This window comes from Pararge aegeria, chromosome 3 (assembly GCF_905163445.1).
Source record: "Pararge aegeria chromosome 3, ilParAegt1.1, whole genome shotgun sequence".
Classification (NCBI taxonomy): Eukaryota; Metazoa; Arthropoda; class Insecta; order Lepidoptera; family Nymphalidae; genus Pararge; species Pararge aegeria.
In genome coordinates this window covers 3,523,404-3,538,969 of record NC_053182.1, presented here as the reverse complement: position 1 = coordinate 3,538,969, position 15,566 = coordinate 3,523,404, and the positions used below count along the sequence as shown (strand labels likewise).

Here is a 15,566-nt window from a genome sequence, read left to right as displayed (position 1 = left end):
TCTTAATTTCACTTACGCGGACCCCTTTGGCTGCACGCTCGGCTAAGTTTTTTCATCCAGCGACCGCAATTATGTGATTTGCATAGCCATCAGGATATCGCACTAGACGATATTTCGCGCCACACTATGAACTGCACTCACCGACATTTTTTTACGCCTATTTTGTGTTTTTACGCCTGCTTTAAGTTAATACCAGCGTACCCAATTATTAAGTGTGTTGATACATTATATACACGCGATACCTAACTTGTATGCTGTACCTATGAATCAATGAATGATGAATGAACGAATGAATGAATAATTTTTTTTACACTACATAAAAATACAGGAAAAATTATAAAAAACTAGTTTACACGATGTATACAATTAGGCTGCCTTATCGCTATGCATATAATATGTCGATTAAAACCACGAAGACATTATATATTTCTCTAATGATTATTTTTTTCTTTTATTCCAAGTTGCTTTTAATTTCAATTACGCAGTATTGTTGCAAATTTTACCTCCTGCGGCTGCAATTAAGTATGTGATTTGCATAGCCATAAAATGCACTCGAACCGACAATTTTTCACGCATATTTTGCGTTTTTTTTTAGGTTAACATAACAATCAAGACAGGCGTTATATTTCGGCGCTGCAATATCAATAAAAAACCCCGAAAACGTTATAAATTTGTCTTATGACTTTTTTCTTGCATTCTTACTATTTTTTATATCACATGGCAATATATATATATTATATATATATATATATATATATATATTTATAATATTTTGTTTCAGTGATCAAACCGAAAAAAAAATAAACAAATAAAAAAAGAATAAACACACACAGGGAGCTTTGTTCAAATGTTTTGATTTTGCAAAAGATATTCTTTTTCAAAGAGAGTTTGGACATGCTGAAAACGCGACAGCTATATTTTAGAATATATTAAAACGATTCTATTAGCGTAACTTGTATGTTTGTTTGAATGTTATTTAACTAAGAAGAATTTTGAATATAATACACATATTGGGTACCAAAAATAAAAAAATAATTATGTTTTGTTATAAATAAATCACGTCACGCATCAATCAAAGTAATTTATATAAACGCCGTTTTGGACAAATAAACAAAATTATCAAGCTATCGTAATATTAACTCACGAGCTAAATGTAACCGGACCCTTTTGGCTGTACGCTCGGCTAAGTTTTTACATCCAGCGGCCGCAATTATGTGATTTGCATAGCCATCAGGCTATCACACTGGGCGATATTAAACGCCACGCAATAAAATCCATTCCGACCGATTTTTTATGCGAATTGTTAAGCCTATTTCAAGCTTTTACAATAATTACCGGTATTAATGGTACTTGATTCCTAAGCAATTGTGGTTGATGTTATAGTTTATGTATGACTAAGTTGTGGAAACTTCATGTGTGATATACAGTGGCGTGCACTTCATACATGCACAAAAGCACTGCCTACCCAAATTATTTTATATAGCTCGTATTGGAGGGGAATTTTTCCATTTTATGCCATGTATCTGCTTTATGCATACCCTGGCAAAAGACCACTACGCCACTGGTGATATAAAAATAAGGCATTACTCTTATGTGTAATAGTACGGTTTGTTTCTCTTGAAAAGCTAAAATAAATTAAATCAGGGAAACTGTGTTGACCATTATTTACACGCTATAATTAGCTTAACTTGCATGTTTGTATGAATTTTGACGACATCTGTGGCGCAGTGGTGACCACTGTGGAACACTTAAAAGTGGGAGATAGTGTGTACGATCCCCGGTGTCCGAGATTTGGAAATTTATTATTACTGAATTTTCTCTGGTCTGGTCTGGTGACTGGCTTCGGCCGTGGCTAGTTACCGTAGAAACCGATTGGGGTTTAATGTAACTGCCATACCCCGCTACCATTTTAGACTGTATCATCACTTACCAGCAGGTGGGATTGCAGTCAAGGGCTAATTTTGTAGTGGAATAAAAAAAAAAGAAATTTATGTCATTTAGGAACGTCCGAAAAATTTATTATCAGATATCTATTTATTAATGCGGCACATATCGGGATGCTCCGGAATATAAGTAATTAAAATATATCTTGTTTCAACGGTGATGGAAAACATCGTGAGGAAACCTGCATGCCTGATACATATTCTTCTCAAAGGTGTGTGGAGTCCACCAATCCACCAATTCACACACCTCATTGTGGGAGAAGATCCGTGCTCTGTAGTGGGCCGTTAATGGGTTGATATGATGATGATGATGATGATTGTTCAATTCACCAAAAAAAGTATCAAATAATGTACTTAAAAAAAAAAAAAGGAATCGAATACATTCATTCAAACATACATTCTCGGTACGCTCAAATAATCGAAAGCGTCAGTCTCTTACAACAGCCTTGAATATCATAATTCCGGCATCCGGATCTGCATCTAATTTCCGAAATTTGTAATTCCATCGTACCGCCCGACAGCCGCTACTCGCATTTTTAATCAACACAAATACGGAATTAGAACTAATTTGAATACCGGCCGCCGCGTGCCCGGTAAAAGGGTTCGGGTTCCATAAGATCCGGGTAGATCTGCTTGACTGCTCAATAAGGGAAAGTTCTGGCGTAGCGGTTTGCTATTCGATTGCAATCTCACCCCATCATTCTAACCGCCCACTATACGGCACGGGTTTCCTCTCAGAAAGAGAAGGGTTTAAGGCCGTAGTCCACCCGCTGTCAAAGGACGGATTGGTAGACTTTATACGCCCTTGAGATCATTATAGGGTCCCACTAGGTTGTCACGCCATACTCGCAATTTTACCGGGTGGTAAGAAAATGATGCCGTCCAAAACGGTAGCTGACTGACATCTAATGGCTAGGCAATAAGGCAGGTCAGTTATTTTAAACACTTCACCATCTTCAGCCTATACGGGTAAGCTCCCAATACGGCTTGGCGCGCTTTCAGTATCCCTAGATAAACTTTTTTGTTTTGTTTTTAATTTTATGTAAATATATTATGAAAATTAAGCTATAAACATACACACATCGCCACCTAGCTCCAAAGTAAGCGTAGCTTGTGTTATGCGTACTGATATAGCTGCTGAATATTTTTATGAATAAAATGCACATAAATACTTATGGTATACAGATAAACACCCAGCCACTGAAAAACATCAATGTTCATCACACAAACATTTTTCCACTTGTGGGAATCAAACCCACGGCATTGGACGCAGAAAGAAGGGTCGCTGCCCACTGCGCCAACTGGCTGTCTAAACTATTGTTATAAAACTGTTTCGTTTTTAAGAATGGGAAATTGGGTATATGTATTAAAAGTTTTACGATCAATATAGAAAAAAAACATTACAACCATTAACTATTATAACCTGTTATGTTATATATGTGTATAACGGGAATCGACGAAATGCATGCTCTCGAGGACGGAAACCGTTCGTACTCAGAAAATTTTTGTCCGAGAAACGAATTCAGGACCTCGTAAACCTTGATAAAACACACTTATCACTTAACCAAGAAGGCGGTTTTACATAGAAATGTGTTTAATATTAATTAAGCGAGCCCATACATCCAGTAGATATGGAGCTATCAACAGAAATCAGGCAAGGTATCCAAACCAATCATATATTAATTAATTCGAGAGCTCCGGCCGACATGGCAGGTCGACAGCTCGATAATTTATCAGACATACTGCTTACAACATGTTAACGGACCGATGCGACGTTTAGCCGTAAATACCTCTGTATTAAGTATAATGAACAGAGTTTAAAATCGGTATCGAAATAACCAATATATAATTCGAACTAACTTATATGGAAACTATATTTAAACCGCTCTTTAACAAAAATCGTAAACGAGAACTTAAAAAATAACGCATGACTGCCTGCTTCCGGCACTCCTTAGCTCTGTAGATCGAAAGCAAACGGTCAATCAACCCAGTTAATGCTCGTACAAAATATTCCGCAATTTGTCGTAGTATATTTATATTCATTTAATTTTAGTAACCGAGTGAGATATTTACTTAAGCTTTAAATCCATACTATAAATGATAATACAAACACAAAATACCTTATCTTGTGAGAACTATACACAAGTTAGGTAATATGAGTTGCCTAGTGAAAATCGATTGGTGAAAGGTAAATTTGTGCCTGGGAATCTTCTTTGATTAGGCGTCACTTAGGAATTGCCTTGTTCGTTGTCAGTGAAAACGGACATAACATTTCTTAACAGGATATGGTTATCAGGTAGAGTAGATTAAGAGTAGGTTAAGCAGCACAAATTTTTTTATTTTATTGTTTTTTAGCACACATTTTATTATTATAAGGACGTACAATATAAATATTGTTATTTAACGCTCTTTCAAGGAGTCTCCTTGAGTATTACAACCATTAACTATTATAACCTGTTATGTTATATATGTGTATAACGGGAATCGACGAAATGCATGCTCTCGAGGACGGAAACCGTTCGTACTCAGAAAATTTTTGTCCGAGAAACGAATTCAGGACCTCGTAAACCTTGATAAAACACACTTATCACTTAACCAAGAAGGCGGTTTTACATAGAAATGTGTTTAATATTAATTAAGCGAGCCCATACATCCAGTAGATATGGAGCTATCAACAGAAATCAGGCAAGGTATCCAAACCAATCATATATTAATTAATTCGAGAGCTCCGGCCGACATGGCAGGTCGACAGCTCGATAATTTATCAGACATACTGCTTACAACATGTTAACGGACCGATGCGACGTTTAGCCGTAAATACCTCTGTATTAAGTATAATGAACAGAGTTTAAAATCGGTATCGAAATAACCAATATATAATTCGAACTAACTTATATGGAAACTATATTTAAACCGCTCTTTAACAAAAATCGTAGACGAGAACTTAAAAAATAACGCATGTCTGCCTGCTTCCGGTACTCCTTAGCTCTGTAGATCGAAAGCAAACGGTCAATCAACCCAGTTAATGCTCGTACAAAATATTCCGCAATTTGTCGTAGTATATTTATATTCATTTAATTTTAGTAACCGAGTGAGATATTTACTTAAGCTTTAAATCCATACTATAAATGATAATACAAACACAAAATACCTTATCTTGTGAGAACTATACACAAGTTAGGTAATATGAGTTGCCTAGTGAAAATCGATTGGTGAAAGGTAAATTTGTGCCTGGGAATCTTCTTTGATTAGGCGTCACTTAGGAATTGCCTTGTTCGTTGTCAGTGAAAACGGACATAACATTTCTTAACAGGATATGGTTATCAGGTAGAGTAGATTAAGAGTAGGTTAAGCAGCACAATTTTTTTTATTTTATTGTTTTTTAGCACACATTTTATTATTATAAGGACGTACAATATAAACTCTTGTGTGTTATTAAGAGATTTTTAGGTATTAGAAAAGGTTATCCACGTTTCATTATAATATATATATAATAATATATAAATAAATATATATATTATATAGCTGTCTTAGTTAACACAAGCTACGCTTACTTTGGGGCTAGATGGCTAGGTGTTGCAGTGGGCAGTACTGTCGTAGTATATTTATACCTATATATTTAGTATATTTACATAAAATCATAAACAAAAAAAAAGTTTATTAAGGAACTGGAAAGCACGCCAACCCGAATCGGAGCAGCGTGGTTGGTCTATTCTGTATAACCCTTTCTACTATGGTACTGGTACTGGTATGGTATTGATTATGGTAAACTTGATGGCTATATCCTGAGCAAATTCATTTTAAAAAGTGAAATAAGATATAATAATTGGGTAAGGGATATCTAATCCGATTTACTAAGTCCCACCCTTCTCCAATTGGAATAAACATTTTTAACATCCTATGAGTTGCATTCAGTAAAAATCCGTACGCCGGACAGTAAAAATAAAATTTATAAATTTTACCGATATGCCTACGGATGCATCGATACGAGAAAATATAAAACGGGCCGAGCGAGGCGTAAAACCACAGTTTCACGCGCTATTACTGGACGGACGTTGTGCGAATATTTGCGTCCGCATTCATCGGCACCGTCCTCAACCATACGGCATTTATTTTATTCACCAGCTGACTCGGTTTGGCTTCACACATATTAAGGGTCCGACTAAGTGTATAGAGCTACAACATGTGTGATGTAATGGAACATTGCATGCCAAATTACTGGCACTGTACCCTAAACCAATATGTAAAACCTTATTGACGTGTTCTTTGCAATAAATGATTATTGTTATTAGTATTTATTATTATTAAGGCTTAAAGCGTCCAGTCAGCGTCCGTGGTGTAAACTTAAACCTCTCACTATAAACGATGGTCTGAGCGATTTTTAGTTGTTCGCTAGTAGGACGCAACTTTTTACGCCACTGCACACGCGACTAAGACGCATTGATTTTAATCATGTCTCTTAATACACAATGGTTAAAAACTTAAATTTTTGGCTCATCTTACACGACAACCAGCGATTCCCCTTACTATCATATTTAACAGATCGCTATTTGAGGGGATTTTCCCTAAGATATGGAAAGTCGGTTTTATAGTACCTGTGTTTAAAGACGGAGATAGAAGGGACATCACAAAGTATCGGCCAATTTCTAAGCTGCCTATATTTTCTAAAATTTTTGAGTCACTTGTTTGCCCTCACATTAACTGGCACATGAAGTCTATTTTAACTACAAGACAGCTTCTATAAACATAGATCTACTTACATCATCGAATCTTGTTACTTATATTGGTAATATATCATGTCATGTTGATAGAAATATACAAGTAGATGGACTGTATACAAACTTCTCAAAAGCGTTCGACCTAGTCGACCACGACCTTCTTTTTTTTTTTTTTTTTTTTGGGAGGTTTCGAATCCTCTGTTTCTTATATAGCTCGCTCAGGAGTGCCCCAGGGATCCATCCTGGGTCCGGTGCTTTTCAATATATTCATCAATGACATAATACATTGTTTTGCTAACTCTGAAGTTTTGCTTTACGCTGATGACTTGAAAGCGTTTAGAGTGACCAACTCTTTTAATGACTCCTACTTATTGCAGGATGATCTAAATTGTTTAACTCAGTGGTGCATCGCTAACAAAATGGATCTAAATCATAAAAAATGCTATAGTGTTTCGTTTCATAGAAAAGTTCAATTCGTGTACAGTATAAATGGCCATGATGTTCAAAATGTAAATTGTATTACAGAATTAGGGATCACCATCGACCATAAACTCAGTTTCATTCCTCGTATTGATAATATATGTAAAAGAGCATCAAAAATCACTGGGTTCATTAACCATAGCTCCAAAGACTTTCAGAATTCGAACACCAAAATATTGTTATTTAACGCTCTTTCAAGGAGTCTCCTTGAGTATGGTTCAGTTGCTTGGAATCCTCATTATAATGTTCACTCAATGAGAATTGAACGAATCCAAAAGCGCTTCCTGCATTATGTAAGTTTTGGTGATAAGTTATGTAATATTAATTCTAGCTACTTTTCCGGCACTATAAGTTATTAACTCTTATCTGATCGTAGAAAACTATTGGACCTTTGATTTTCATATAGACTTTTTAATAATGCCTTAGATGCGTCTGATCTACTTTATAAAGTTTCTGTCAAAATCCTAAGGCCATTCAGTCGTGTAAAAAATTATATGCATTTTAAAGCTGCTGTCTCGAAAACAAATCTGGGGGTCTCAGCGCCTATTAATAGGTTGTTAACTTTGTATAACAGCATTAATAAAGTGCTTGACATAGACATAATAGGGGATAGTCTTCCTATATTTAAAAAAAAACTAAAGGACCACTTCCTATCGCAATACTGTGGTACTGTTTAAACTTAGTTATTATTTTTCATTTTTTTCCTTTACTCTTTTTTGTGTTAGTTTAGCTAGTTTTGTTCTACAGTATATATTGTCAACATTTTTAATATTATTTTATATATAATTTAGGTATTTGTTTTTTTAATTTATTTCTAAATGTATGATTTTGTTCACGGTGCTAGATTCGTCAAGCTTATGTCACAGCCTGATGGACCTTACAGCTTATAAGTACTCTCATGTCTCTCTTAATCGTTTTTTCTCCTTCTAACTGACAATATAGTTTTTATTTGCAAGTTGTGGCAGTCTTTAAGTGGGTCTACAATATTACATTTATATGTTTTTTCATTTTTTGTTTAGTTTTTAAGAGTTGTTGTTGTAACCTGTTGATTGTCCCTTAAATAAATAAATAAATACGCGTTATTGCTGCACGGTGCTAATCCGTATACAAGTCGTATCCTTTGTGGAAGGTAGACGTATATAAGTCTACCTTCCACAAAGTAACGCAACCAATGTCACTGTAACTTTCATCATCATCATTATATCAACCGATTGACGTCCACTGCTGGACGTATTTCATCCGGCCAACTCATCGGGGGGTCTATAAACGCTGCGTGTACCAGTGCAAGGTCGCAATACCATCACCTTGGGACTCCAACGTCAATCGGTTCTCCGAGCTATGTGCCCCACCGATTTCCACTTCAGCTTCGCGAATCGTTGAGCTATGTACGAAACTCTGGTTCTTCTACGGATCTCTACATTCCTGGATTTGGTCTCGCCGAGATACTCCTAACATAGCTCTCTCGATCGCCTGCTGTGTTACTCTTACTAGACCAGTAGTTCAGCGACCACGCTTCGGAGTCAAAAGTCATCACTGGCAACACGCACACACAGTCACTGTGTACATTAAATATTTGGTTGGTCATCTATAAAATGCAAGCGTTTATGAACACCGGTGCACTCGTGCGACAAGTCCGCGCCGTTTAATCGGAACTGTTAATTGTACGAGTGATTTGTTCACGTAAATAGACAATTTTTCGGACGGGGATTTTATTATGGTTACAGTGGCACCATTTGTTGGAGCCTTTTTATGGACGATGCTCATAATATTTATGCCCATTTTCACTAACGATGAAAAAGGCAATGCCTAAGTAAATCACGGCTCATCAAAGAAGAGTCCTAGGTTATCCAATCTAGTGTCAACTTCGGTTCCCGGTTCGGACCAAATTAAATGAGGTATTGTTTTATTTCTATTAAATAATTTTCGGTACCAGCCCCCATGCCTCGGAGAGCACGTAAAGCCGTTGGTTCCCGTTCATCATCATCGTAATATCAATCCAATCAGTGCGGATTGGTGGACTCGGCGGTTCCGGTTTTTATCACTTAATTTTGGTGGTAATAGTCGTTAAAGCCCAACCCGCATTAGAGCAGCGTGGTGGGTCTACGCACCTATACCGTCTTTCCTATTAGGGCTTGTACCAGCAGTGGGACGAGGGTTGTCCCAGCAGTGGGACGTTAATAGGATGCGGATGTTGATGATGACTACTTTTTGTTTTGATTTGATGAGATTCCTGCCGACTTTGTTCGAGTTGTATTCATAATGTAATATGCCATCCACAGAGTTAAGAACATGCAGAACCCACATTCAGCCAATACTGCTTGCAGTGCCCAAAAAACACACACCCGTGGAATGTTGCTAGCTCACACACTTTGCACATTTTCTCAATTTTATGGTTAACGTTTAGCACATTAGAGGTAAAATAACTACGGTCAACTGCAAAATGGAATGTAGTGTGTGACCTGTTCGAGAAACACTACTAAAGTGGATTGGTTTTTGATGCTTAAGTATTACACGGTGTCTGTATGTTCTTAATTCTGTGATGCCACCGTATGAACCTGGCTTAGCCTTGGGATAGTATATTGTGCGGCTTGTGATGCGCTATGTGAGATTACGCGCGTTATCAATACTCCCGCCGAGATTTATTGTTTATGTATGCTAATTGCTGTATATCAGCTGTATTACAATAAATTGCGATTGTAAAACACGGTAATATGCATTTATTCAATATTTATGTAAATTCCGCGGAGTGAGGTAACTCTTGTCGTAGCGATAAGCTGAAGTTTTGGAAGCGAGAAGTTACAATTCCCTGTAATTTTGTTTTCTATAGCTCAATCTCCATACAAAAACACTTTTTAATTAAGTCCTTTCGATATTTTCTCAAAGGTGTTTAAGGACAATGATCATACACGGGCTATGGTTGACAGGCATTAAAAAAAGAATTTCAGTTGGTCCTTTATATTATTGTACCTAATAATAATATGTCGAAGGTAATCGAACTTAAACTAACATATTCTTAAAAAAAATTGTGAATGAAAAAAGAATAATAAAGCATTATTTTATGTTTGTTTGTTTGTTTGTTTTAAGTCTTTATTGCACACACACATTTTATATAAATTAAACACAAATGCAGAAGAAACTTAAAATAATAAAAATAAAATAGAGCGTGCAAAGGCGGTCTTATCACTAAAGCGATCTCTTCCCGACAACCTTTGACTTTAGGAAAAATAAAAAAAAGAAGGAACTGGTTGGTGCAGCAATTTAAGTATAAAAAATATATATTTATATATATAAAAAATAATTTTAATAAACTACTTACTCATAAATTCTTATACTACATACATATTATACATCTTAATATATATAAATCTCCTGTCACGATGTTTGTCCGCGATGGACTCCTAAACTACTTAACCGATTTTAAATTAAATTGGCACACCGTGAGCAGTCTGGTCCAACTTAAGAGATAGGATAGCTTAGATCTTTAATTATAGTCGCAATTTTATTTTATTGCAAATTATTTGTCTATAATTAATTGACAGTCACATCTTAATATATATAAATCTCCTGTCACGATGTTTGTCCGCGATGGACTCCTAAACAACTTAACCGATTTTAAATTAAATTGACACACCGTGAGCAGTCTGGTCCAACTTAAGAGATAGGATAGCTTAGATCTTTAATTATAGTCGCAATTTTATTTTATTGCAAATTATTTGTCTATAATTAATTGACAGTCACATGTTATGTATATACTACTATACTCATTTAAGGCTTAGTGATACTGAATACTTTAAAAACAATATCAAACGCAGACGAAGTCGCGGGCAACAGCTAGTAATATATATAAGTATATACATATTTAAGCAATATACTACATACTATAATATTACATAGATAAGAAATGGTTTTCCAAACGCTTCTTGAATACATTTAGGGATTGAGCCTAACGTCTGTCAGCAGGCAGGGAATTCCAGAGTCTGACACAATTAACCGTAAAAGAGTTACTATTTATGATAACATTTATCGAGATACAAAAATATTTGGAAGTCGCCCAAGATCCATACTGTCATCATTCGGACTCCTTTATATATTTTTGTTTCGTGTGCAATAAAAGTTTTTTCATTCATTCATTCAAGTGTTGTTTTGCATGCCTACCTGGTCGAGAGGTTAGCAAATTAAGCTAAGTATGTCGAGGTTATTAGGTTGCTCGCACACACGTCAATATTTTTGACAACAATTCAAGTTGTAGATAAGAAATATTTTCATAATATATATTGACTCCGTGTGGGCAGCCTTATATTAAGCGCTGTGGTTTATAAGTGGGAGGTCCAGGGTTCGGAACCGGTGGGGGCAATTTGAGATTTTATAATCTCTGAATTCTCTCGCGTCTTGTCTGGTGGGCTTCGGCCGTGGCTAGTTACCACCCAACTGAGAAAAACGTGACGCTTAGCCGAGTATCAACTAGAAACCGATTAGAAGTAAATTCGCAAAATCAGCCTAGAGTTAAGAAATCCGATGAACAATTACTTGAATAAGAATGAGCCATTGCCCCCAGTTGTGTAGCAGCTTGATGGGTCGAAATTCTAAATCTATCTGATCAATTATTGATTACAACCAAAGTACCGTACCATTGGAAAGCAGGTTAGCATAAATAAAATATTAGAGTTACATTATGGCCACTAGCCATTATACAGCTGAACAAATTTCAACAGTCATAAGGCTAAATTTATCGCAGATACACAATTTATTTACAAAAGTCAAAGAGCACACCATGCGAATATGCCTCTATTTTTGTCTATGTTAAAAAGAAATACGGGTAAAAATATACTAACCAAAAACACGTTTGGTGTGGCGTAGCCGGCAATCCGACGAGTGCAGCGCTGTGGCGCCATCTGTAATTTAAAAATACTAACTTTAATATTAAGTAGGCCTAATATAAGCAAGTTGAAACGACAAGTATCTGTCTGTCCGACAAGTCTGTTTGTAGTGACTCTAACACCGGTTCGGAAGGCAGATTCTACCGAGAAGAAGCCGGCAAGAAACAATTACAATTTAACAATCTTTATTCTATCTTGTGTGAGATAAACGCGGAGCGGCTGGCTTCCAGGCAACCTTGTCATTATTGGCAGAAATGCATCAATAGTAACGTATTTAATGTGTTTTTATACATTCTTTAAACTCATGTACTATCGAAAATGTATTTAAGGTAAGTGTATATATTAAATAGTATTTACCAGAAATAGCTTCATAGATGCACCGAGCGTCATTCAATATAGTGACGGTGCGCGTTACCACGTTTCCCTTTCCCATGTACCCGGCCATTACTAGGGGGTTTATAACAATTTCATTACGCTTAATCGCCGGGCAGTTTGCGTAATGACCGGGTACTGAGCAAACCAAGGAGCATTAGCTTTTTACCCCTGCTATCAGCGGTAGTCTGTCATGTAAGACTTGCCGGCCTGCCATTAGCTTCATTATATTGAAGTTACAATTTATACTTAGTTTATTTTTGATCGATTCCAATGAGGAAAGACGGAATAGGAATTTCATAGTAGTTTACGATACTGATCCACTGTACGGTTTAATAAGGTACTGCGTGATGCTAGTCGTTTTTTTATAGTCTTATACTAATACTAGCGAACCTTCACGACTTCGTTCGCGTGTATGTCAATCGAGCTAGAATAGATCTGATGCTAACATCATAATCGTCGTGGCTAGCTATGTGAATATGCCTCTAATAGAGCGTGCAAAGTCGGTCTTATCACTAAAGCGATCTCTTCCAGACAACCTTTGACGTTAGGAAAAATAAAAAAAAGAAGGAACGGGTTGGTCCAGCAATTTAAGTATAAAAAATATATATTTATATATATACAAAAGAATTTTAATAAACTACTTACTCATAAATTCTTATACTACATACATATTATACATAATATACCGGATGTTATGTGCATCGTGTGCCAAATCGAATCTGATGATTGGAGGGGTCTTTGGCTATCTCTTCAGCCCTCGTAAAAAAATCTTGCTCAAACGGTTTTTTTTATACTGATTTTAAATTGTTTTTTTAAAAATTGTAAAAATTCTACATTTAAATTTTAATAAAAAATAAAGTTGTTAAGTATTAATTAATTTTCTTTTTAATCTTTAATTTGTAACGTTTTACGCTTCTTTTGAAACTAGAATTACACGCCAGCAACATCTAGTTTTTGTTTTACAGCCCCGCAAAGTTTTTTTTACGTAAAAAAATAAGCTTGAACGTCAACTTTCGGTTTTAATAAAAAAAAAACTAAAAGTGATCATGTTCTTCCAATTTTTTTAAAACATCTCTGGACTGTCCCCTTTCTAATGGTGTGCAATATGCCATGAAAAGTAATTAGTAACATCACTAATTTTCAAATTTTCTAAACTTAGTCACAATTTTCTAATATTCAACAGATGAAAGAAAAACAAGTTTTTGCGTAAATAAAACTCACAAGCAGGTAAAATTTTTAAATTTCGTAGGTTTTACTTGAAATAAAAATAATACATTGCATTTGAAACATTTATTTCATAATTTTTACAAATTCTGCTCAAATTGTTCACCCCTGTTTCGAATGCAGGCCCGACATCTTTGACGTATTGTTACAGTTGTAGTCCGAAGCCGTATTTCGTTCTTAATTGTACCGAAGGCCGCTTCTATGCGTTGTATTAGTACCTCCCTCGTTGGGACTTCTGTGGCGTATACTAGCTCTTTGGCACGTCCCCAGACATAAAAATCTAACGGAGTTAAGTCTGGGGAACGTGGAGGCCATGCAATAGGCCCATCGCGCCCAATCCACGAATTGGGGAACACATTATCGAGGTATTCCCTCACAGTTAAACGCCAATGCGCGGGACAGCCGTCATTTTGAAATACTATGGGCACATCTTCATTAAACACGGGCACCTCGGCCAATAATTCCGGCAGATCATTTTGCAGGAACTCTAAATAATTATCGCCATTTAAGTTATCAGGCAGGTAGTGCGGTCCAATTACCTGATTCCCAATCACTCCTGCCCAAACGTTCACACTAAACCGTCTTTGAAAAGATTGCTGTCTTTTGGCATGTGGGTTTTGCCGTTTCGGTGCCCAATGGTGTAAATTGTGCAAGTTAAGAATCCCTTCTCTGGTAAATTTGGATTCGTCAGTCCACAGTATTCTTTTTAAAAAATCAGGATTATCCACATCTGTGTGTAACAAAAACCGACAAAAGTGCATTCGTCTGTCAAAGTCGCCACCCTCAAGACCTGCAACAACCAAAAATCTTTTTAATTCCCCTTGAGCAGTAATTAATTGCACTAGAAGATTATGGATACCTGCTAAACAAAGGCAACGTCAAACAAAGGTTTTAAATTACGTACCTTGAACCGGAGTCTCGTGGAATGGATATTTTTCGTTTTGTCGAAGGACTTTCCACACTTTCCATATTGAAATATCAAGTTGTGCCGCCACATATCTAATGCTTCTTGTGTCGTCTTCCTCAAAAAGTGCCAGTATTCTCTCGTCCACTTCAACATTATGTCGCACAACATGTCCCCTTGGTTCATGAAAATTGACACTCCCAGTCTCGCGTAAACGTCGGTATGTGTCTTGGAAGACTCTGCGGCCAGGTAATCGTCGACCAGGAAAGCGTTCCTGGTAAAGTCGTTGCGCTGCACGAGCGACACCACGGGCTGCACCATAAACCATTATGATGTCCGCATATTCCTCGTTAGAGTATGTCGTCATTGCAACAACAAAAAAGTCAACAAAGTTTAACAATAACACCAAAAGTAAATAAAACGTAACAAAAAACAACAAAACTTAACGAAAACTAAATAAAAGAATCGTGGAGTACAGTAAGCTAGCACACACGTTAGGCAGCAGAGGCAGTGATGTCTCGACTAAAAAATAAGATGGCCGCCGTGTCGACGCGACGCGGGGCCCGTTCGCGATTGGTTCAAACAGGTTTGCACTATGCAAGAAAGGAATAGAAGATAGATTTCGCTTCACTAGAGTGAAAAAACTATTTTTGCCTGTTTAAACGAACAACGGGCGTATAACTTTATGAAAGAGACAGAAAATGTCATCTGCCTTGTGAATTGTGAGTGTTATTTACGCAAACCCTTGTTTTTCTTTCACCTGTTGAATATTAGAAAATTGCGACCAAGTTTAGAAAATTTGAAAATTAGTGATGTTACTAATTACTTTTCATGGCATATTGCACACCATTAGAAAGGGGACAGTCCAGAGATGTTTTAAAAAAATTGGAAGAACATGATCACTTTTAGTTTTTTTTTTATTAAAACCGAAAGTTGACGTTCAAGCTTATTTTTTTACGTAAAAAAAACTTTGCGGGGCTGTAAAACAAAAACTAGATGTTGCTGGCGTGTAATTCTAGTTTCAAAAGAAGCGTAAAACGTTACA

At 36.3% G+C, this 15,566-nt stretch overlaps 1 protein-coding gene across 1 annotated transcript in view; it reads right to left on the bottom strand.

Moving 5' to 3' along the window:
- The window catches only part of LOC120637078 (leucine-rich repeats and immunoglobulin-like domains protein 1), a 471,378-nt gene that overhangs the window by 7,610 nt on the left and 448,202 nt on the right, over window positions 1–15,566 (bottom strand). Inside the window, exon 8 of the mRNA XM_039908697.1 lies at window positions 11,974–12,033. Coding sequence (XP_039764631.1) covers window positions 11,974–12,033 — 60 coding nt within the window. The remainder of the gene's footprint in view (window positions 1–11,973; window positions 12,034–15,566) is intronic.